At 37.6% G+C, this 23,944-nt stretch overlaps 1 protein-coding gene across 2 annotated transcripts; it reads right to left on the bottom strand.

Annotated features, from left to right (window-relative positions):
- Nucleotides 1–86: 86 nt before the first annotated feature.
- slc38a9 (solute carrier family 38 member 9) lies at nt 87–23,204 on the bottom strand. Of its 2 annotated transcripts, none has more exons than XM_014970185.2 (15): nt 23,104–23,204; nt 20,174–20,317; nt 18,793–18,922; nt 18,439–18,557; nt 18,288–18,351; nt 18,070–18,163; nt 16,451–16,621; nt 15,705–15,764; nt 13,178–13,384; nt 12,160–12,267; nt 10,411–10,517; nt 9,529–9,642; nt 5,743–5,891; nt 5,087–5,176; nt 87–4,242 (listed from the first exon to the last, which is right to left on the bottom strand). In XM_014970185.2, the coding sequence occupies exons 2-15, from the start codon at nt 20,269–20,271 to the stop codon at nt 4,077–4,079; spliced, it is 1,677 nt and encodes a 558-aa protein (XP_014825671.1). In that variant the 5' UTR covers nt 20,272–20,317; nt 23,104–23,204; the 3' UTR covers nt 87–4,076. The 2 variants fall into 2 exon arrangements, with proteins under 2 accessions (XP_014825671.1, XP_014825672.1); XM_014970186.2 differs by lacking the exon at nt 23,104–23,204 and adding an exon at nt 22,797–23,073.
- Between the last annotated feature and the right edge of the window lie 740 nt (nt 23,205–23,944).

Genomic DNA, 23,944 nt, shown 5'->3' with positions numbered 1-23,944 from the left:
TTGTATTCTAGCTTATTTTTTCCCACTTGGTTCTTGGGAAGCAAGGTAATAGAATCTAAAGTCCAATAAATTGAAACTGCAAAGGATAAAATCAACAAGAAGTTTAATTAAAGTTACCAAACATACAGATCCTACATCTTCACACAAGTATTCCCTTTGTCTATCACTACTGGGACAATGCTGTGTACAGACATCATCTTAACATGTCAAATACCGGTCAGTCGTTTGGTTACAGCTTTAAATACTACTGAAGTTCTTTCAAAAATGTCAACACACTGTACCTTTTGTAAGAACAAAGTTTTCAGAAACATAAAGTTCATAATATATTTAGCTTGAATTAAACCCAACAGCAAACATCTTGGACTTAAACCCACAGAGGAGGAAAAGCAACTCTACTCTTCGTTCAGACTGCTCCAAATGTTATTGTCTGATTAAAACCAATGCCTGAGAGCAGTGTCTAACTGCTGAGTGCTGCTGTGTTTTCACTGCTGAGCAGCCATTTTAAGAGCTCTGCCATAGAAATCAGCTGCAACCCAAAAAGTGAGACCAGGCTGTTAAACTGAAGAATGGAGAAAAACTGCTCTACAAAGACAGCAAACCACAGTACTTCATGAAGCTGAAGTTTCACTTTGGTCAGTATTAACAACAATCATACATTGCTTGATAAAATACTTTTACATAAATAGAATTTTTACATTTTATGGTTGGAAAAAATCCAACAGTTTATCAAGAAATACAAAATATAAAATCTTCAGGGAAAGACATGAGGAAAATCAGAAAGGAAAGATCAGCAAATAAATTACCACAATTTCCAGAATTAAATCATTAACAGTCAAGCAAGTGAACCATTCATATTTCTTAAAATTAATATCTGATACTAAAAATAATCAAAGAATCCTGTTCTCAGTAGAAGCCTAACCAAACCAGCCCTCCCCAGTATCCACCAGTAACTCCACAATTACAAAGTGTGGAGATTTTGCAACCTACTTCAGAGGAAACATAAACAATATAAGATATAATTTATTTCAATGGCAGCATAAAAATATTACCTCCGAGTCATTGTTAAATGGTGGGGAAACACTGGAGAATGGTTGATGAACTGGCAAGCAGAATTATTTCTTACTTAAAACAGAAAAATATCCTTTAGACCCTATAAGCCATATATTTTTCAAAATTATGCTTTTAATATTAACTATTCTTTTCATATGGAGCAGGGCAGTGGGCTTCACAACTGTCTTTAAGACTGCTGTTGTGAAGCCTCATGGGAAGAGAACAAACCTTAATGTCTCTATTCTAATCTGCTGTGTTTTTAGCTAAATGTGGAGAAGCTTTTCCTTAATCAACTAAACTAGCAGCATCCCAGTTTTGCATTTACAGTTTTACACAAGCAATCTGTGTAAAACTGTAGTTTACACTATGGTGTCCCCCAAGGCTCAGCACTGAGTCCCAATATTTTGAATCCTTATACGCCACCCACCAACTGTTGGCATACATTATTAGGAGACATGGCATTAACTTTCATAGTTATGCTGATGACACACAGCTCCATTTATTAGTGCGTCCTGATGAGCCCACATCCAGGCACTTTGAAGCCGTTTTTTTTTTTACATATTAAATTATGAGAATTTCCTTCATCTAAATTAGGACAAAATTGAAAAACATATTTGATTCAAACTATGGTTTCTGAAACCATATCAAGAATGTCACTAGAAACATATTTTTATCTTCTGAGGAACATTGCAAGACCGTAACTATTTTTCTAATAGTCCAATACAGAAACTTTGATTCACACTTTTACAGCCAGTACAATCAATTTTAGTAATACTCTGCTTACTAATCTTGCTGAAAAAAATCATAGCTCTATTACAGCTAATTCAGAAGCTGAGCTCACATCATGGCAACTTTAAAGTTTGTATTTAAAGTTGGTGTGCATTTTAGAATTAATTTTAAGTTGTTCTTAGTGGCATTTAAAACTTAATAATGGCCGTAATGTTATAGCCCACCCCATTTATGAGAACTGCTTCTGTCTTCTGAAATGGTTCTCACTGGTACCTACAGTGAGAACTAAATCACAAGGTGAGGCATCATTATGACCGTCTACTGTGGGACAAGCCTGAAGGTCAGAGGCCACCTGAGAGCTTGGACATCTTGAAGAGCATGCTAAAAACATCTATTCAGTTTGGTGGTTTTGGTTTATACCTATTTGTCACCTCTTAAAGTTTATTATTTTTAATTATTGCTAGTATATTACAAGTATCTATATGTTCTTTGTCGTTTCTACACAAGTTAACATTTTTGCAATTATTGTAACGTTTTTGTCTATATTGGTATTTTTTCAAATCAAACAGTTTACCATTTAGTTTATGATTATTTTATGTCTTTATACATTTTCTTTTCCTGCCAATCTACACAACTGCCTCCCCATAGGTCCATATTCCCTTGAGTCTTTATCTTTATTATATCTCTGATTAGTTTGACATTTTCTAATGTGGGAGTCTCTTGTGCCTCCATGTCCATCTGTCCGTTTTTAATCTCTGTATAGCGCCGCTTTGTGTGGCACTTAGAACTAATATTTCTTTAAACTTGATGTGAGCGAGTACGTTGGCCTCATTAGACCAGACTATCTTCACTCAGAATTTCACACGCTTGTCCAAATCTTCTGCAGCAGACTTTCTTCCAGGGTGAAGTTTTGTGCAGTCACTGTGCATAGAAGCTATTAAAGACATTAGTTATTGCTTAACTGGAGAAACTGCACCTGCTATTTCCACAACTTTTTGCAAGTGGTTCTTGGCTCTTGGACAATTCTTCTAGTTATTCTTTTGACTCCTCTTTCAGAAATCTTACAAGGGCCGCCTGGCTGGTTTATAGTGAAGTCATGTTTGTTCCACATTCGGATAATAGATCCAACAGCGCTCACTAGGAAGTTTAAGAAGTTTAAAAATGCACCTGTGGGGTGCTGAGATGGTGCAGGGGTTAAGGACAACCCCTGCACCAGGAGGCCTTAGCCCTCAAAGCGGATGTCACAGGTTCAATTGCCGGCCTGGCGACCTTTGCTGCATGTCATCCCCCCTTCTCCAATTACCCACTTTCCTGTCAAATAAAGGCCACTAGAGCCTTTATATTTGGGGGGTGGGAGGGAATGCAGCTGTAACCACTGACTGTTTAGGAACAGTAAGCTTTTCGTTGTGTGGTGGAGCAGTTAGTATCATTGCTGCCTTGCAGCAAGAAGGGCTTGGGTTCGATTCCCGGCATGGACTCTTCATGTTCTCCCTGTCCATGCGTAGGTTCTCTCGGGGTACTCTGGCTTCCTCGCACAGTCCAAAATCATGATGTTTAGGTTGACTGGTCTCTAAATTCTCATGAGGTATGAATGTGTGCATGATCGTTTGTCCTGTGCTGGACTGGTGACCTGTTCAAGATGACCCCACCTCTCGCCCGTTGACCGCTGGAGATGGACGCCAGAAGGATAAGCGCATTGGAAAATGGACAGATAAGTGATTTTATTTATGTTTTTATTTTTTTGTGAAGGTGTCTTTGCATTTACCACTCATGCAACTTTTTAAAGGCTACCAGTTAATCATCTGATATAGATTTGTACACAGCAGCAGAAATCTTTCCTAGATATTCACAGATTTGAGCTACTTTCTTGGCCTTCTACATCTCTCTGTGAAAGAGACATCTGTAGAAGAGAGATGTAGAAGATGCTTTTCTTCACATGTCCCCTGTTTCAATTCATTTGTTTACTCATAACAGACTTTGTGGACTAATTTGTTTGATTTCTTCATATGTGTGGATTACTTGGGTCATTCCTAAACTCTGCCAATGGCCATTTTAGAAATATTTAAACTGAGAAAGTATTGACGTGTTCAAAACTTTTTTTACTCAATGTAAGTTCAAACAACTGATGGTTCTAAATTTATTTGAATATGAAAAATATAATGAAATAAATATGTATGTAAATGCTTGCATATGTTTGGAGCTTGTTGTGCAGACATTTAAACCACACCAAAGTTAGGTGGTAGCGGCTAAACCTTCCATTAGATCTTCTCATCTTTAAATTATTGCCTAGTTGTTTCCTACATAAAAAACTGAGCCATCAGGTTGGCCACACCCAGAACGATGAGGAAACTGTGGAAAAAGGCTGACTGCCAGGTGAGTCTCCCCTGCTCCCTCTGAGAGAACATGTGGACTAAAGCAGGAAGTAGAAACACTAAGGCCAGTCCACATATTGCTCCAGAAAATCTGCAGAGAGAAATAGATTTATGATCAGTGAATGAGAAAACACATATGGGCCACAGAGGAAAATTGACTATATTGTAATAATTTAAGAAAACAGAACAAGACTTTGGGTGTCTTTCCCTTTTTGGAGAGAGAACAGACTGCTACTCAGTAGGTTCAGGTTTCTATTTTTATGCTAGAAGATGGTGTGTGGGGGGATTGAGGGGTTTCCTTCCACTTCACAATCTTTCTGTTGGATCATTACATATCCCACTGAAATATATTGATGTTTGGGGTTGTAACATGCACAGATTTAATATTGTCAGAAGGTGTATAAGTGCTTTCCAAGTTACTGTAGACCCTTCACTTTTAAAGATTCAGGTTACCTTGAACATTCCCAAAATACCTGAAACTTGAAAAGGATTATCTTTAATGCATGTTTATATAAAATAGCTTTAGAGATTTTCTGTAACTGTAAAGTTTTGGACTGACATACTAGTTGGCAGAGGCTGGCTTTAAACCAAACATACTATAGGACTGGACAATCAAATTCATTCTGCTACAATGATACAATTACTGGTCCAATCTCTGTACATCTGTTCTTCTTAAAATGCCATTTATTTAAATTAAGAATTAGAATTAATTCAACCTCTGTTAGGACACTAGATGGCTCTCTGAAGCAAAGTACCAGGATGAGTAAAACCAGTGTGCTACTTGTTAGAAGAATATTTCTGCAATAATGATAATCATTCCATAACAGTAGTTGAAGAATTAATAGCTTTAAGCAAGTTTATTAAAGAATCATCTCCAAGCTAACATTACTGGATATTTCTTTCATAAACAGTTAATAACATAAACCTATACATACCGTATTATAGATCCAATGTTGGGATAAAACATGGACATTAGAACTCCAGCTCCAACAATGAGAATATTCAGCACAAGAATGTGAATGAAACTGAGTAGAGACAATGGGACAGACGACATTCAATTAGCCTGAATGTTGTTCAAGAGTTTCCAAGAAAAGATCAAGTTCTGATGCCTGGGTGATCCAGTAAGACTTGAAATTGGTAAACTGCTGTGTCATGAACCTGACCAGGCAAGTTCAACACCTACAGTAACAGAAGGAAAAACTGATCTGATGCTCCAGTGTACTGGTTCAGATTTACCAGATCAGTCACTGTACCAAGCACTCAGTGAAATGCATTAATAAGGGAATATCATCAAACAGATTGAACAGCTATTTAAATTGAACATTTCTGACACAGGAAATTAATGTTGACAAAGCTCAAAAGATGCAATCTGAAAACAAGTCATGGTTGGTAAACAAAAAACTAGAATTTAAAGTTATTAACTAGATTTGAGTTAATCAGTCATATCTAATAAAATGTATTATATTGCTTTGAAAGTAAACAAAACTGATATTGACCCTAAATTCTAATGGCTATAAATGAAAAAAAAAAAAAAAAAAAAAAAAAGACAATCTCCAAATATGAAATTTAAATAAAATTTGTATTCTCCTACCCAGGATAATGATTTCCAAACAGCTGACCCATAATTTGGACTCGCACCAAATAACCCAGCAGAGGATAGACAGTAATCATTTGGAACAGCAGGAACACTCGAGCCACAAACACCATCACATCACTGCTGGGGAAGTTATCTAAAAAGTTCTGGAAAAAAGGAAGAGCACAGTTGCAACTACAAGCAGAGTGTATTAAACAATTAAAAATTAGTACAATACCAACCTTCATTATTGCTCAAAAACATATTACTTTCTAATCACTAGGCTTCATTTATATAGCTGAGATAAATCATTCTCACCTCCATGTCCAATTGAAAACTCCTAATGACAGAGTACGGCAGGGGGCGCTGGCGGACATTTTTACAAAAGGGGGGCGCTGGGATGCCTTTGGGGGGCGTTTGGTCAAAGGTAAACTTTACACCGTATATGCACAACAATGCCAGTTTAGACTTTGAGCAACTTGCTAAAACTGTATTGTGTAACATTAAACCATGCTTGGCTGCAACAATATACATGGCAGCTCTTCTTCTATTCAGTGTTTGTAGCTTCTGTTAGCTTCTTGGCGCAGCTCCGTTCTCCTGCTACTGGTAGCTAAAATCACCTCACTGTGTATCCCTCTGAAAAATGAACCCATTTAAATAAAGAAATCCCTCCATGGTGACACCACGACAGAGAGCGTTCATTTTATAAGCCATAACACCGAAGCTGTAAGTGGTCCGGTATGAAACGGGGGTGATAGAACAACACAGCACTTTTAAATTTCAATAATCAGAATGCAGAAATTGTTTCCGTTGTTTTAAAAGGTTTATGTCAGTCTGCCTTTTCCCCATCGATATGCTTCGATACGTTTTGCGCACATTGCGCAAAACTCTGAAACGGGAGAAGCGGGACATAAAACGGAGCGACGAACTAGATGTGAATTATGGCATAAAAACAGAGAATCCGACGCTGAACAGTGAAAAATCAACACATGACGATTAGGCGGCGCAGCAGGTGATGAGTGAGGATTACTGATGGTGAGCGTCAATAAATGATAAAATAAATCTAGCACAGGAAAGAAACTAAAGTGGACATAGCAATAAACCAAGAGAGGACAATACTAATCAAAGGAAACTTAATGGAAATGAATGAATAACAAAATGCAAGAATAAACTAAGAAACTAAAGTAAATACAGAGGAATAAACTGGTATGGCAAGACCTTTTGAGCAAAACTTAATACAAGAATAAACAGACACTATTTCCAGATAAAAGGTAAAATAATATTGTTGAAGTGCCATGAGTTTGTTGAGACCACATCTAGTACTGAGAATAAATATATCCTATTGATTATAACAGTAAAGAACTTATCACTTATTTATGTTTTTAATTAGAATTGATATATTTACTTCTTCAATATTATTTTTCATGTCAGTGTTAATGTCATGAGGCTGACGACTCCATGACACTTTCAGTTTGACTCATTAGGATTTGATTAAGAACCAGATTTGTTTTTTGTAATTTCTGTCCAGTAAAACTATTAATCTATAAATCAATAGACAGGTCTATATAAGGATATAATCCATGTTTCTGTCTCATATTTCTGTGGCATTAAAGGACCTGGAACTTTTGGTTTTCCACTGAAAGCTCTGGTTTGCACAATAAATGCCATGTGGGTGAAATTTTATGGATGATGCTCTGATGTCCCATTCTCTTGAAGGCAGCACAGAGCTGCACCACCAGAAACTGACAAACACTGAAGAGAAGAAGAGCTATGATTAATGTAGTTACGGTTCTATCCATGTTTTAATGTTGCAGAGCTCAGTCGTTTTGCAAACAGATCAAAGTTTAAACTGGCATGTTGAACATCTTTTATCTGATCATTTTGTGGAATATTTAACAAATAGAAAATGGCACAAAATAAGAATTTTTGATTGGCTGCTGTTAGGCCTACCGATTTTAAGTTGAATAATGTTTATTGCATTTTTCGTAGATACCTGAGAAAATAATTTCTATTCCCATGGCTTTTTTGTTCTCTGAGAAATTATTTTTGATGATAAATACAAAAATAAGCATAAAAATCAAAACATCTACAATAGTGATAGTAATATTAATGATAAAATAATAGTCAGTGCAAAGTGGCCTAGAAATTCTTTGATGGGGGCGGTGAGGGACGTGGATAAAAGCTAGGGGGGCGCTGGCCCGAAAAAGGTTGAGAAACACTGAGTTAAAGGATGTATTTTTTACACTTTAATGAAACAGTTTATCAAAAAAAATTGGTTCTAAGTGAGGAAGAAATTTCTTAAATAAGGACAGGATTTTTACAATAACATTCAGAAGTTACAAACACTTGAAATGGTGTACTGAGATAACTTTACTAAAAACATATATGCCAAATGGTGGAAAATATACTGCTCAAAAAAATAAAGAGAACATTTCACTTTAATTTTGTGTGTGGCTCCAAATCCAGGCCTCCATTGGTTAATAAATTTGATTTCCATTGATGATTTTTGTGTGATTTTGTTGTCAAGCACATTCAACTTTGTAGAGAACAAAGTATTCAATGAGAATATTTCATTCATTCAGATCTAGGATGTGTTATTTGAGTGTTCCCTTTATTTTTTTGAGCAGTGTATTTCCACAGCTTCATAATATTTTTGTTTCTGAAGAGATCCAATGGGAGATGGAGATGGAAATATTCAGATGACTTTATAGATAGAATTTGTGTACAAGTACATATTTTTTAGGACCAAATAAAGAGTCAATAATAGGGAAAATGTTTTAGACCATTAAAATATTTCAGACTAAGACAACTAGGAATCATTAACATATATTTCCTCCATTTTTACCCATCCCAGAACTCATCTACTTTTAAGACGAGGCTTGAAACTTTGCTTTTTGATAAAGCTTATAGTTGGGCCAGCTTGGGTTATCCTGATGTATTTGTGCTTATGATGTTACAGACTTGGGCTACTAGAGGATGAACTGTTCACTTTCTCACTTTCTTCTTTTACTCTCCAATTTGCATTATTTGCAGTTTTTTCATCTGTTAAATTTGTTTTCTCTGTTATTTTCTCTCCATTGAAGCTACACTTGGTCTGGCGTACTGATTGGCTGTGATTCCTTCCTGGAGGAGGGCATCGGCTGACATAATGCTGCCATCAGCTGCCCTGCTTTGAACTTTTTACTTTCCCATTAAAGGGAGTTTTCCTCATGCTCATTATGAGGAATTGCTGTACAGTCAGTGATTCAACGCAAACGATTGTCTCTACATGTTCATCCAGGAGGAGTGAACGCTGTCAGGCAATGATTTGATGCAACCTGATGGGATTCCTTAGAAACTTTTTAATCCACTTTGAATAATTAATTTAATTTACTGTACTTGAAATTATGTTTTTGTAAAATGCCTTAAAACCACATCTATTGTGATTTGGTGCTATATAAATAAACTGAATTGAACTTCATCTGACCCATTATAACCTCATGTCTTCTGAATGCATAACAATGAATACATGATAACTTGTATTCAGAACTTGTATATGGCTTTCCATATATTACATACAGTACCTTGATTGGTATCTAAAGAAATATTACTAATGCAGAAACACATGAGAATAACTAAAAACATAACTGGATGTTGGCAAGACGAGATAAAACAGTACTATGTTTATGATGTGTTGATTTAGCTTTAATGCTACAGTATATAGAAAAGTGACCTTTCTGTACATAATGTATAAAGTTTAGAAAAATAATTCAAAGAGATATAAAAAATTTATTAAAAAAAAAATCAAACAAGTTTACGTCTTACTGGTTCAATGCAGTCTTTGGAGAGAGGAGGTGAGGGAAAGGCAGCAAAGATCAATACGCCCACGTACATATATGTCCCTCCAACAAGAAGATAAGCCAAGGACAGGTCCCTTACCTGCATGGAAGAAAAACTGTAAAGGATCCATGTGGAATGTTTGAGCCTGAACTCAGTTTGAATCAAAACTAGGTTTAAATTAACAATAAAAATCCTAAACGCTGATGAAAAGTAGTTGACCTGGTGGGTGATCTACTGTTGTTTTCCACCTTGAACAGATGTTGGTGGACAGTTTCTACACAACTTGATCACTTTATGTAATTTATGGAGTTGATTCAAACAGATTGCAAAGATGTAAAATGTTATTCACTTATTGGGCCAATATATTTGAATTCCAGAAGAAAGATTCAAACCTTTGCACTTTTCTACTGAAGTGTATTAGGATTAATGAAATACTGCCTGAGCAACAGATTCTAGCAGCATTATGGTCTATTTAAAATGGGACCCACTAAACATCTGGAGCAGACGGTCATTCATATTTTTACAGGAATCGTCTCAGTGGAAAAGGCAATATTACCAGATGTGGTAGTATCCTAACCTAACATTCTGTTATACTTTAGATATTTAATAAAATGAATTGTAATAAAATCAGTGGGCCCAGGCTGAAAGGACCTAAAATATTTAACAAACCAATTTCTTCACTACTTCTTCCATCTGCATTTGTTGAAATAGTAAGGCAAATAAAGAAAATAAAGACAGAAAAATAAGTCTAATCAATTTCAAGGTCATTTTCCTCCAAATTCTTGATTGGTCTATTGGTCCAGCCAGAACCACAGAAAAGCTTGTCCCGCTAATTTTGTCAGCAACAGTAACTGAGCACAGACTCACATTATTTTCTTGGTTTTTGTTGCTCTTCATCAATGTGATGATGCAGTTGTGAATGAAGAAGGCCAGGGTGAGGACACCAGTCAGCTGAGGAAAAAACAACCTGAACTCTGAAGGAAGAGGAAAATCACAAGTCTTAGACGAAACATAAGCATCACAACCAAGATCTTCATATACGAGACAGACTTCACCAAAACAAAGATCACTGTGCTGGTATGTTCATATATTTAGTGCTCTATCCAGTTTTGGTAAACACTAGAGGTGTGCCGATCGATCGGTCACCGATCATAATCGGGCCGATTTTCGTGAAAAAGTGCATGATCGGTGATCGGCGATCATTGGCTCTTGTTGCCAATACCGATCATCTCATTTCACAGCCTGTGCAGCTGGTCTCCTCTTTCCTTCACTCTGCGCAAACGCGCAGCAACAAATCCTAAGCGATGTGTAACTATAACGCACTGAGTGAATGGGGAAGTTTGCGTGTTGCGGCGGAAAATTGAAGCAGGTCAAAATGCATCAACACAACGAAGCTAATACGACATAAAAACAAAGCCATACTTGACGGAGTTTGGCTACATCGAGGCTCACTGCAGTAAAAAAGACATACGGAGGATCAGATAGCAGGTAAAGCAGCGCACAGCTACAAACACTCACCCGGATTAGCATGACGGTCAGAAAGCTAAACAAATAACCCGCAAAATTATTTAAGTCTTCGAGCTGCGATGTAAGACGCTGGTTCTGCTCTCCTGTTGAACCGCTGCTACGCTACAGGTAGTAATATTTCACAGACGGAGCTTCGCTTCTGCTCCACCTGGTAGTGACTCTCACACCGAACCTCTGATTAAAGCTGCAGCATCTAACTTAAAAAATAAATTTTACATATGTATTAAAACTTTCGCTGTCCTAACATGAGACAGATAATCTCTAAAAAAAATAATCGATCTCCTCCCTGATCTGCATAATTACTCCGCTCAGTCAGAAACAGCCAATCAGAGCTAGCAGTAATCAGCTAGCCACCATGCTAACAGGAAGTTTTCATTCAGTAACTCAGGATTGTTTATTGTAATGGATCCTGTTTTTGCCTTTGAATGTTAAGTTTTATTCTTGAATTTTTTTGGCAATGTTGAGAGGTTTTATTTTGGCTCTTTGCATTATTTAGAGCCTTCATATGTTATCAGTCTGTTAAAGATAGTATTATCAATAGCAGTACAATTTGCACAATGCCTGTTTTGTTTAGTTTTCTTCTTGGAAAAAGTTATTAAAAAGTTTTTGTCTAAATTAAGGTGAATTCATGGTTCCTTTTTCCACATAATGTAACCGGTAGTGTTTATGATAAAAAAAAAATAATAATAATAATAATTATGTGATCGGTATCGGTATATCGGCCCTCATGGGTGATCGGTATCGGTATCGGCAGGAAAAAACCTGATCGGCACATCCCTAGTAAACACTACATCTAAAACATTTTAAAGACTTGTTTTTAGTTTTAGGTTAAAAAGAACAAAAGATCAAAGTAATATAACAGCCAGATAAACCTTTTAGATTTTTTTATTTAAAAAAGAAGTAGTATTTAAAAAAAAAAAAAAAAAACATTCTCTAATCTCCCCCACCCATGTTCATCTAAAAGATCAAAAAGAATAATTCATTCAACATGGTTAGCAGGTACATGGGACATTTTTAGCACAATGTTGATAAAAGCGTGAGCATTTCTCAGGGCTTTGGCAGAACAGGACTGAGGAATGGCAGATCTACCTGGAACGTAGAACTGGGATGGACCAAACCAGTGGAACTCTAGGTGGAAGCCAAGGTGGGAAGCTTTGATTGTGACCAGTACAATCAAATAGATGACTGATATAGTGCCTAGAAGAAACAGAAAATTCCTTGGAAAAACTGACAAACAAGTAGATTGTATAAACCATTAATTACACTGACTACAACTACTAATTACTATGTAATTATAGAAATGCTACATAAGTGAAGAATAAACTGACAGTAAGCTAGTAGCTTTTGATACATCAATACATCATTGATGAACAGTCATGGAGTCCATCAATGGGTCAAATGATGCACATTAAGGTACCTAATGAAATCAACATCAGCAGCTGTGACCACATATGTAAAAGTAGCTGTTTGATGCTTCGCCTCAATCAGCAAGTTGCAATAAGATCATTTCTAAACAATTGGAAGTTTGTTATTTAACAGAAACAGCTGGAAACATTTAGGAAGGCTGCCAACCTTCCCAGGAGTGGATGTTCCAGTGGTATGCAGTTCCTTCTTCTGACTCATTCATCCAGACTGACAAGTTACTGAGGCTCTGTGCTGATGCCTGCCTAAAACAGCAAGCTGTCACCACATAACCAGCTAATTGCGCAACAGCCATACTGTCATATAGAGGCCAACAGAGGCCTCAGACTGATGCTACAACACAATATTATACTCTGGACTTTCAGTCCTGACTTCAAGCAGACTGTGTTTCATTTATTATCATAGGAGGAAGAGGGTGGCCTTTTCAACACTATAGCATATACGTCAGTGACAGGTCTGGTCACTGACTTCAGTCTGGTTTTACTCCAGACTGCAGTGGTGTTACAATTAAGGACCAAAGAATGTGTTGAATACTCGACATATGGTAAAATGCTGAGTTCTAATCTTTCTAATAAAAATCTATGCTAGGTAGCTGAAGAACGAACTATTCGCTCACTGAGTCCCAAATTTTTGGATAAATGCCAAAACTTCCTGAAAGCATCCCAGGAGCTTGGGCTCCACTTACCAAAGAAAGTGAACCTGGCAAAGAAAGAGGCAGAGCGAAAGCAGAGCAGTGGCAGCAGCAGGATGATGAGGTAGAGAGGGATGGTGCTGGTTTTACTCCAGTAGTGATCAAAGCTGCTCCCAGACGAGTCATTCGCAGAGGAGCTGCCACACAGACTGGTCATGGAGTCATTTCTTCCAGGGTGAGTTTTAGGGTATGGGCAGATAACTGGCGAACACATCAACAAGACATCACCACAAGCATCATTAAAACAATTACACTATTAACAATACACAATTAGAAAGATTCAGATACCTACACTTTAATTTGGGTTTTACTTTTCACCTCACTGCACAAACCTCACATATTTTACATTTGGTCGAGTCACCCTCATTTCAGTTAACAACAATATCTATTTCATTCCTTAAGTGTGGGGTAGGGTCAGTGGTGGAACTGGGCTGTTATACCAGGGGTATATATTCATAAATATTCTCTCTCTAAGCTGGTACCTAAACAACAACTCAGACAAGAGATGCACAGTCTAACTCTCTACATGCTCCACCCACAGCCCTGGCAGCATGGGCGGGCATTGTCCGCCCACAGAGTCAGCCACACCTGCCTTGGGATGGAAGCAGTTTATTTTATGAGTGTGATTGTTTTTTTGTTGTTTTTTTTTGGGGGGGGAGGGGAGGTTATGTCATAGAGGCACAGTTTCTATTATTCTCATCTTGATTTGATAAAATATGGACTCCCACACTGTAGCTGTGTCCTCCATCCCCCACACATGTTTCAGCTGTTACAAATGTTTAATCTGTTAATATGTCGTAAAGTAGTTTCCCAAGTCATCGTTATACATAACATGAGCGTCAAGACGCCTGCGCTGGTTTTACAGATGGAGACATGCTGCTGTGCCAACTTGCACATCGTGTGTGTTAGAATCTTGAAGCAAACCAGCAACAGGCAAAAAGCTTTGTACAGTTTTTTCTAAACAAGTTGAATGAGTTGAGGAATGTTGTTGGATGTTGATGATGTTAGTAAAACGATGACTAGATAATACATGCCAGTACGTCACACTAAGCTCATTAACAAAAACAAGCTAATAAATTTGTTATCTATGTTCAGAGGTGGGTAGTTCTCAATCAGTCAACCAAATCAAATCACTCAATTAAATTTTATTTGATTGTTCAAGTTCTGGTTCAGTTACTTGAGTAATGTTTTTTTTTTTGGGGGGGGGAGAGTACTTAAAGTAGTTTTACTGCACTGTACTTTTTACTTTTACTTGAGTAATCTTATGAACTACTGCTACTATTGACTAGGTTGAGTCTGCATTTAAAGAAATAGACTTTAAAGATTGGACACTTTGTTAGTTCATACATTGTGTAATGTATGAACTAACATTTATGCAAATTTGAGCATAATTACTTTGCATGTCATTGTTTACATCATTATTGATGTTCTTTTGTTTGTTTTTAAGATTTTTGTTTGTTTTTAAGATTTTTTTATCCGAGAGTGGTCAGACAGGAAAGCAGTTTGTGAAGAAGGGGAAAGAATGAGAATGAAAGAACCTGGATGGCTGTGAAGGATCCTCTTTGCTCCAAAACACACAGAATTCCTTTTAGGCAAAAGATCTGAATTAGCAGCCTCGTTCATACATCATCAGAGAACACATAGAGAGGAGGGTAGGGTGTGCTGCAGAAAACTTTTAGCACCAACACCACTGCTACTCTGTTCATTCTATGCTGTTGGCTTGAGTGTGTAAGCCTAACCATCCCATCCCTGAGCCAGAGCCTGCTTCAAATAGCACTGATTTAACCACAGCAAAGTCTGAAGTGGGATTGGTGAATGCAACTCTGTGGAAGTGATCAGGAATTTTGCCTAGGTCTACGTGCTTCTTTCAGCCATTGATGGATGAATGAATTGAATGAATGAATGAATTAATGAATGAATTAATTAATTAATGAATAGGGTACCATGTGACATCACCATATGGTGGATGCCACCTTTAAGGTGACACCAACAGGTTCATTATACATCAAATAAAATTATTCCAGATGTGCGAATTAATTATAAATATTTTGCTCTTAAGATGCTAAAATCTCCAAAATATTTTATATTTCACTGAGCACAATTACCTTATCATGCATTTTGAGTAGATAGTCAGGAATAACCTTTTGTGACAAGCTAAACCTGTTAATAAATAGAACTTTAGGGTCTAAAACAGTACATCAAATCTTGGAGCCTGGTTGTAAAAAAAAAAAAAAATTTTAAGACCCAAAAGGAAATAAAAAAAAAAAAAAAAAACATTCTCAGATTTATCACTTTTGCCAGGTTTAGAAATCTCATGTAATGCACCAAAATAATATCTGATCATAAGAAAGAGAAATAGAGAAAGCATAAATGAAAATTGATTTCTCTTCTTGTCTGCATTCAAGAATGGTAATCAACTCTTTTTAAAACTAATTGAAAGCATATGGTTGTTGGTGTAGAACAGTCTTTAAAACTACTCAGAAATGTTACAAGTAAAGGTTTCCTGATGCAGGTTCCTCACCTCTGTCAGAACCATTGGTTCCATACTCTGAATCGGATGTGCTGACGTTGTGAGCGTGGTCTGTAGACATGAAAAAATAAGAAGAATTTAAAACACTCATTTATGAATTCACTTTCACAATGTAAAATTATTTTTTATTTCAAACCACTGCTGGACAGTTAACTAAATCCAAGTTTATACAGGGCCAGGGTCTAGGTGTTCAGTCAAACACCTAGACATTCTCAAAGAATAAATCTTTTAAAATGTTTTAATGAGGGTATGTGTGAACAGCTCAAACTTCTGAGTACAGATATTGCCCAAGATAAAATTTTTATACATTGTTAAAAATGGTCGCATGACCTTAATGTGACTTGATAGCTGCATGATCAAAGCAACTCCCTGCCTACAGCTTCAAATACAATAAAGAGTCAGCCCTTAAAGACGTTTCTGGTTCCAGTTTAAATGAATGAGCCACTTTCAAGAGGATGTATGAGCTGAACAATCAGGGCTGAGTCAGCATTTTAGATTTGCTGAAGCAAGCGTTGAGGCAAAAATGGAAACTAGCAATCTGAAGTGGACATGGCCCACATGACTTCATGAACAAACCCGTAAAGAAAAACTGCTATCAGACTTTGGAATTACATGTTTATGAGCAGCAATGTTGCACTTTGGTAGATCATTTGAAAACTTCCACACAACAGCACATACCAGACAAGATTTAAGACAACAGGGTAAACATGGAACATTACGGTCATGTTTAAGCTTACTGTAGATGAACTGCCCAGTGTTGTAGAGGAAGTTGGACATTAGGACCCAGTATACCACCATGGCTCCAACAAGAGACACCATGGAGAAGACCAAGCTGGACCACTGGCCAAGCTTTCCAAAGTAGAACCTGCAAACATCAGGGAATTCCCAGCTGGATGTGTCCACACCCCCTGAGCAGAACAGCACAGTATTTTAGAGCATATCAGTTAAATTTCCTTTCCAGAGGAATATTCCCTTGTTAGTTAAGACACAATACCTCATTGCTGGATATTAAAAACACAAAGATACAATGTGTTGAGTTTACACATAAGGAATTTTAAAATGAATCTGAAAACTTGATGTCTACCAGCATGTCTGAACAGTACAGAATAGTAGGTTGGGAAAATCTCAAAGTAGGACATAGTCACATATGTCCACAGTGGATGAATAGTTTCCTGGAAAGACCTGCACTCATCTTCAGTAAAGCTCATGAGAAACATTAGAAATGGAAGGATGGTGATATAAAAAAAAGTTTGGTGAAAACTACACCATAAGGCTATTTACCTAGTAAATCTACAGAGATATGGCTCCCTCTAGATTCCTGCACCGTTTTGTTATAATTAAGTAGTACATAAAATCATCAACCTGAGAAATACTCTGTCAGAAAAAGTTTTGTGAGAATGTGAAGAGAAAGAATGACTTGGACCAGATCACTCTTCACGCTTTTGTTTGTTCTCACCATTGACTGCACTCTTCAGACCATTAAAGAAACAGATTCTACATTTAAGTTTCCACAAGATTAATTTATTAATACCAGTAGAGCTGCATGATGTGAGGAAATTATGTAGCTGACTTCTTTTTTTCGTCTATCCATCATCTGTCCTTCCATCACTCTGTGACCTTTAGCATTTTGGAGAAGATCATTAGTGTCTGATGTGAACATCTGCTGCCCTGACACTCTGTCCAGGGTAGAGTGTCAGTGGGATATGTCCAACTGGCACAGATATGATGTGCCAGTTGGACATAATATCTGTCCAACAGGCTAAATATTATGCTAGCATGAAAAACACAAGTCAACAGAACCTGGAATACATTAGCCAACTCCAAGCAGTCCTTTTGATATGAATGTTGCACACACTGATATTTCCATGATAATTTATTGTGTAGCCCTTCATATCAGTGGGAGCATAATGCCCTAGGGTCTTGTCACATCATATGTGGAAACTAGTAGAACCAGAACCAGAACCTGTGAAACTACTACACCATGATATAAAATGAACGCATCAACAGATAACGGGCTTCCCAATTTTACTCGCCATTCATAGTTCTCACAGAATGTCAAGACTGGACTTCAATCATGCTTCAAAACAACACTAAGGAATTTCTTTAAGCTCTTATAGTCACCTCCTCACAGTTCATTAAGCCACCGCTTAATGCTGAATAACAGCAAAGTGATAAAGTCCTAAATGGTAACGTTGTTTTCCTAATGAAGGATGGTACAGACCAAGTTTGCTCAGATTAAAAAAAAAAAAAACAAAAAAAAAAAAAACATCTATCCTGTACAATACAATATCATCCCTTACTTCATTAAAGCAAAACAAGGAGAGGACTAAAGCAGAAGAGATACTGCTGGACTTACTAATTGCCTTTGGTGATTTGATGACAATGTAACAGCAGTACAGCATTAGCAGGCCAGTGAAGATGAGGATGATGATTCCCAGAGTGAAACCAGCCTGAAGAAATTAAGTGAATAAAAAAAGTCTATTCAATTTTCAGGAAGAAATCTATGTCCAGCAACAGCTGACTTAATGTTAGCATAAAGCCCCAAACTGAGGAAAACACTAAAAGGTAGGCGACCTGCTTAATACCCCATGGTATGCTGAGTATGGACGTCCCCATCATGGTGTTCCATATGGCAAAGCTGCAAGGAAACACACGCAAGGGAATCAAAGTCCTGAAGACGAGGGCTCCACGTTCAGTGATGCTGACTGAAGCAGTGAGATCTTACATGGTGACAATGCTGGGGTTCTTAGCAGCCTGCTCGCTGTCTGGAACTTTGAAAGCCGTCCCGAGAGGGCTGTAGACATACATCTCCTCTGCTGTGGGGATCACATGGTTTGGAGGACTCTGGAGGAGCAAATGAAAACATCAACGCTTTCAAATCAATGACATCTTCAGAGAAATAAAGACAAACATACACATGGCTTTAATTCACAGCTGGAGCAATGATGACAATATGAAAAACATAAAACAGCCATTTTATTATCATTTCTTCTCCAATTTTATTGGCATACAGTAAGCCAGGAAATTAAATGTCATTTAAAATCATTCTTTGCTATAGCGACAAAGTGACTTGACCTACCAGCATTGTGTCAGAGGACCCTGTCAGTCTGCTGTAGTAATGGACTCTACTGTTCAGGATGGCAGCCTCAGCAGAGATCCTCTCCTGAGGGTCATCACTTACAATGTTCCTGGGCTCCACATAGAAAGGCCTGCAACACCACACAAATCACAGCATTGCCACCTTTACTTTTAATTTAAATTCCCCAAAACAACTTGGTGCTAGTTCAGAATGTTTATCAAGTCCAAAGTCAGCAAAGAATATGCTAGAACATCTTACAGCACCTCATGCTGACTGCATTTTCCAGCAGGACTTGGTGCCTGTTGCTACAAGTACCAGTACCTGCTTTAATCACCATGGATCCCAGTGCTGGATGTGCAGGTGAACTGGTCTGACCAGAACCACACAGAGTCTATGCGTCAAGAGGAAAAGAAGAGAGAGAAGGCCCAGCAAGGACACTAGTAAGGCAACCTGGACTGCCTAACAGATCAGCTTCTTGCAGTCAGAACAGTGAACAGTGTCCAACTGATAACAGTCATACCATACTATGCTGTACTACTGTTCTGCAGAAATTCCCTGAGTAAAAACAAAAACTGTTTGTGAGCTGTGAAAGGGTGTGTTTGTAATCTTTAATGTGCTAGAAACTTGTTGGTCCCTGTGAAATACCTAACTGGATTAAAACTGACACAAACTGCTAACAGAGAGGGGAATTATGCCAAGGTGGTGCCAATCTCACAAGTCCATCATAGAGTTAGCTTCCTAGAAAAGCACCATGTTTGTTTATTATCATGCAATACCCTCAAGGAAAAAAACACATGCACTAAAAGCATTCCAAAACTGAACTAGGTGGCTTTTATACTGAAAATCCTAAATGTCTCTGAATTTCCAGAGGTTGACATTTAAAACTTTATTTTATTTAATTTTACAGAAGACAGAAAACATTTGTTAAAATAGAAAAGTAACTGAGCTTATGAACAGTTGTGACTAAATCCTTATTTTAGGTATGTCTACCGGATATATATATATCTACACAAGATATCTGGCTATGGGTCGGGCCAGGAGCTTTACACTCCTCCTCCTGGTGGAAAGACACAGCTGAACAGTTTATGGTCCCCAATGTTTCAATTAGTTTAATTATAAATAACTGGACTTGAATATTAAAATGAATTATATACCGTAACTCAAAGAAATTTGTTGTCCATTCTAAACTTTGCAAAGAACTTTTCTAAAAAACCAAATCCATCTGGAAAGCAAAATTATCCCCTCATCTCAGAATGGACCACTGTTTGCTTCAGTACATTCAGCCATTTTAAAAACCTTTGAAGTCTTTGATATTTCACCACTAATAGCCAATTTTGGTATTCAGGCCTTCTGCAGCACACAGAGGTTCTGGGGTCTCTACCGTTTAGTTCTGATGTCCAGTGACCCAGCTGAGCCTCTGTGGGAGGGGCTCTCCCCAGTGGGATCTGGGCCCAGCAGAGGCCTGCAGTCATCCTCCATGGTCCCTAACAATCAGCCAGGCTTCAGCCTTCAACTCATCACCTGTCTGGAAGGACAGAGGAAGATTCACGTTAAGAACAACCAGTACTTCAACAACAGAATGTCAAAGAAATTATATTATGAAGCATAACAATATTATTGCTGAATATTGCACAGAAGTTATTGACTGTAATTTACCCAGAATTTTTTTCACATCATAGTAAAGTTCATTCAATTCTCTCGGAGTGATGTGGGACACAAGTTTATGTGAAACTACAGATCTGATGCTGCTCTTACACCTGAAATTCCCCTCTGTGGGGCAACAAAGGATATTTCTATTCCAGTTGATTTCTAAGTTTATGCTGGGAAGAGAGAGCCTGCTGGCTGGTTTAAACTTATCTAATGTGACTTAGACAGGTTTAAACCAGAGATGTTCCCAACCAATCCACTCAACAGCAGTGTTGTTGTTACCAAGCTAAACATCACAGAAACTTTGTCCATTACAACAGCAGCTTCTATCATCAGGTTCTACAAACTAATGGACTCAAAGCCGCATCTAGAGTTTATCCAACAGTGTCTTTAGAAGTTCACTGGGTGCTGCACTACCTCAGCATCTGTATTATTTTTTTTATAATGGAACAACAGAAAGGCAAAATTAGGTCATTTAAATAATATTCCCTGCTCAGTACTCAGTTTGTTTCACTGACACACATCTTCCACTCATGTGGCTCTAAAGAGCTTAAAGGAGGAGCTTATGCAAACTCTAAAACTGGATGAAAAAACTGTAACTTCATATTTAAAATTAGCTTTGTCCACCTCCACCAATGCAATATTTCATTGTTATCCTACACATGTAAACTAGACAGAGTAAATGATTCAGATAAAGTTAGAAGAATTATTTTTGGATTCTATAAAAAAAAGTATGCGAGAGCAAGGCTTAGAGAATTAAGGGGACATTGTTTAATGACAAAGAGAGCCAAAAAAACATTGTCATCAAATCAGTGCCTTAACAACATAGTCACAATTATTTCCCTTGTATTTGTGCCTGCAGTAAACCCAAGTTACAGCAAACATATTTTGGAGGGATGAGATGAAATGGTCATGCAGCAGCTGACCAAATGAAGCTCTTCAGAACAAATCACAGTCAACAGAAACAGCTCCACTGAAAACATGTTCCACCAGTGTAAGAGAATGTTTTATCAGCAAACTGTACACCTTCACATTTCTGGGGAACAATTTTCTTAACCAAACAAAGAGGCTGTGTAAAAAGAGGAATGTCTGTGCTCACAACTGTTAGTTTTAGTGAGATTTCATGTTGAAAACTACCAAAGAGGCCATGCTTGTAGGGCTGCACCGATTGCAGTTTTTTGGTCGATTGCCGATCTATAAAAAGTCTGACCTTCGGATTCCAATTTTGGGCCACAATGAATTTTTTTATCTGAATGTTGATAAATATAGCAAGAAAGTCGCTGAGTTAGTGACAGTGGAGTGACTATTGTTAACTGTAACATGCAGACATGACCTGGTCGGCTGGTCTGGCAGTCGAACCTCACAGCAGATTAAAAGAGGGCAGTGGCTGATTTTAGACCTTTGCTGAGGCAGATGAGATGGATGAGTCAGGTCGGCTTCACATGTAAGCATCGGCCCTTCACCAATCTCCCAAAAGTAGAAAATCTGGGCTGATTTGTAGGCTGGCCGATTTATGGATGCATCTTATGCACCTAATGCTTTTATTGCATTAAGGTAGAAACTGCAGTACATCACAGCTTTTATGCTAAAACACACTTATTGTGCTAAGTATTGAATAATTTTCCTTAAACATGGCTTGATCTGCACACTAGCCTGATTTGATTAAGTGAGTTGGACTCCACATCACTTCTGAGAAGGCTATTCAGGTGAAAGTTTAAAAAAAACTTTTCAGTGTCTACGACCACACTGAAACTATCTTACTCAGATGTTTAAAATAAGGAAGTCCAAAGAAAAGGGAACTACAGAACATCCCATTCAAATTGTGAGATATTTAGTCATCCAATTAGTCAACATCAGCATTTAACATGAAGATCTGAAGCTGTGATGGTAATCTTTTGTGCATAATTAGATTATTAACAATAAAATATCAAACACAAAAGGCATTAAAGTAAAAATCCAGTGAGTGACAATCAGTGACAACAAAGGTTAGGTCATTTCTGTGTACTGATATAATCAGAGCAGTTTAGAAACCCTCGGTGATCGTCCCTGTCTGAGCTTGATAACAACTGTGTATTAAAAATTACTTTAGATGTTTTTATCTAAAAGTTACATAACAAAATCTAACTGGTTTTAGACTTTATCTAAAACAACAATACTTTTATTTTAGATCTAAAACAATAATTAGAACAAACCATCTATCCTAGTTTAGAATAATTCACAAGACTATTGATTAACTTAAACAACTATCCGCAATCTGCTTATCCGTGTGACCAGCTGGATGCGCGCGCTCCCAGGCAGCAGCGTCTGGAAGCAGATGTTCTCTTATTATCATCTGAAACCCCAAATCGCCCCCTTACCGAACCGCAGAACCAGTTGGCAAGAACTGAGGTGGCCTGGTCCTGCTTCTCATCGCCATTCCTCCCAGCGCATATTACCACAGTTCCTGTCGTTGCGCTCTTAAGTGCCAACAATATTAGAATGTGTGGGTAACACACACTGCAGCTTCCCGTGTTTTACCTGACTTCGACCCTACAGTCACAGCTAAAGCTTCCAATTTAAAGTTTTTCTGCTAGTGAAACGTCGAAGGAGCCGCGGCCTCCTGTCTCCGGTAGTGTAAACACAGCGAAATGTTCCGGAAAAGGCCAACCTTATAACGTTACTAACCTGTGGACCAGCGTAGAGGAAATAAAGCGGCGTTAGCTCCACAGCTACACAACACTCCGAAAATGCTGAGCGTCATCCAATCAAATTCATTGTCAAGCACGTGCAATGACGTCACATGCAGGGCCGCGTAAGTAAATATTGCAGACTCCCGAGTCAAATATAAAGGTAAAAAATCTTGGTATTTCTATTACGAAAGAAGAAAACCAAAGGTCAAATGAAAATTTAAACCCCGTTGTTGCTTTAGTCCAGAAGAAATTTAATATGTGCATAAAGAAAGATTTATCCATCGCTGGTCGTTCCTTACTTTCTAAAGCCCAGCGTCTTTCCAGTTTGGTACAGCTCTACACTAGAGGCTAAAAAATTAATCTATATACATATATACCAGTGATTCTTGAGAACAGGGACAAACAGATCCTATCGATAAAGCACAAAATTTGAATAAAATATACACAAAATTTATTATTTTTTTTTTCAAATGTCTGACTAAACTAACCTGGGCCATGTGAGCACAACAGTGTATGTTTTCCTGGTGTTTGCTGAATAGGTTTTATTTTAAACATTGTAGTAGGTGGATGGTGTCTGTAAAATCCTTGTCTCAACACATTGTAATAGCTTAACCCTTGTTTACAAATGGGGTCCAACCGACCCCACACCCATATCACTTTTATCAGTTGCCTCAGTCCTCGCACGCACAACGGTTAAAATAATTAAAGAAATACTAAAAATATATATTATGACAATTAAACAAAAGTATTCAAATAAATAATTATAAAAGTATCAATAAATTGAATTAAAAATCATTTTTATATATTTTCCAACTCAGTTAAAATTTGTCCCAAGT

Source organism: Poecilia mexicana, unplaced genomic scaffold (assembly GCF_051168715.1).
Source record: "Poecilia mexicana isolate PSO_F unplaced genomic scaffold, ASM5116871v1 scaffold_12, whole genome shotgun sequence".
NCBI classification, from domain to species: domain Eukaryota; kingdom Metazoa; phylum Chordata; class Actinopteri; order Cyprinodontiformes; family Poeciliidae; genus Poecilia; species Poecilia mexicana.
This window is presented reverse-complemented; position numbering and strand designations above follow the sequence as displayed.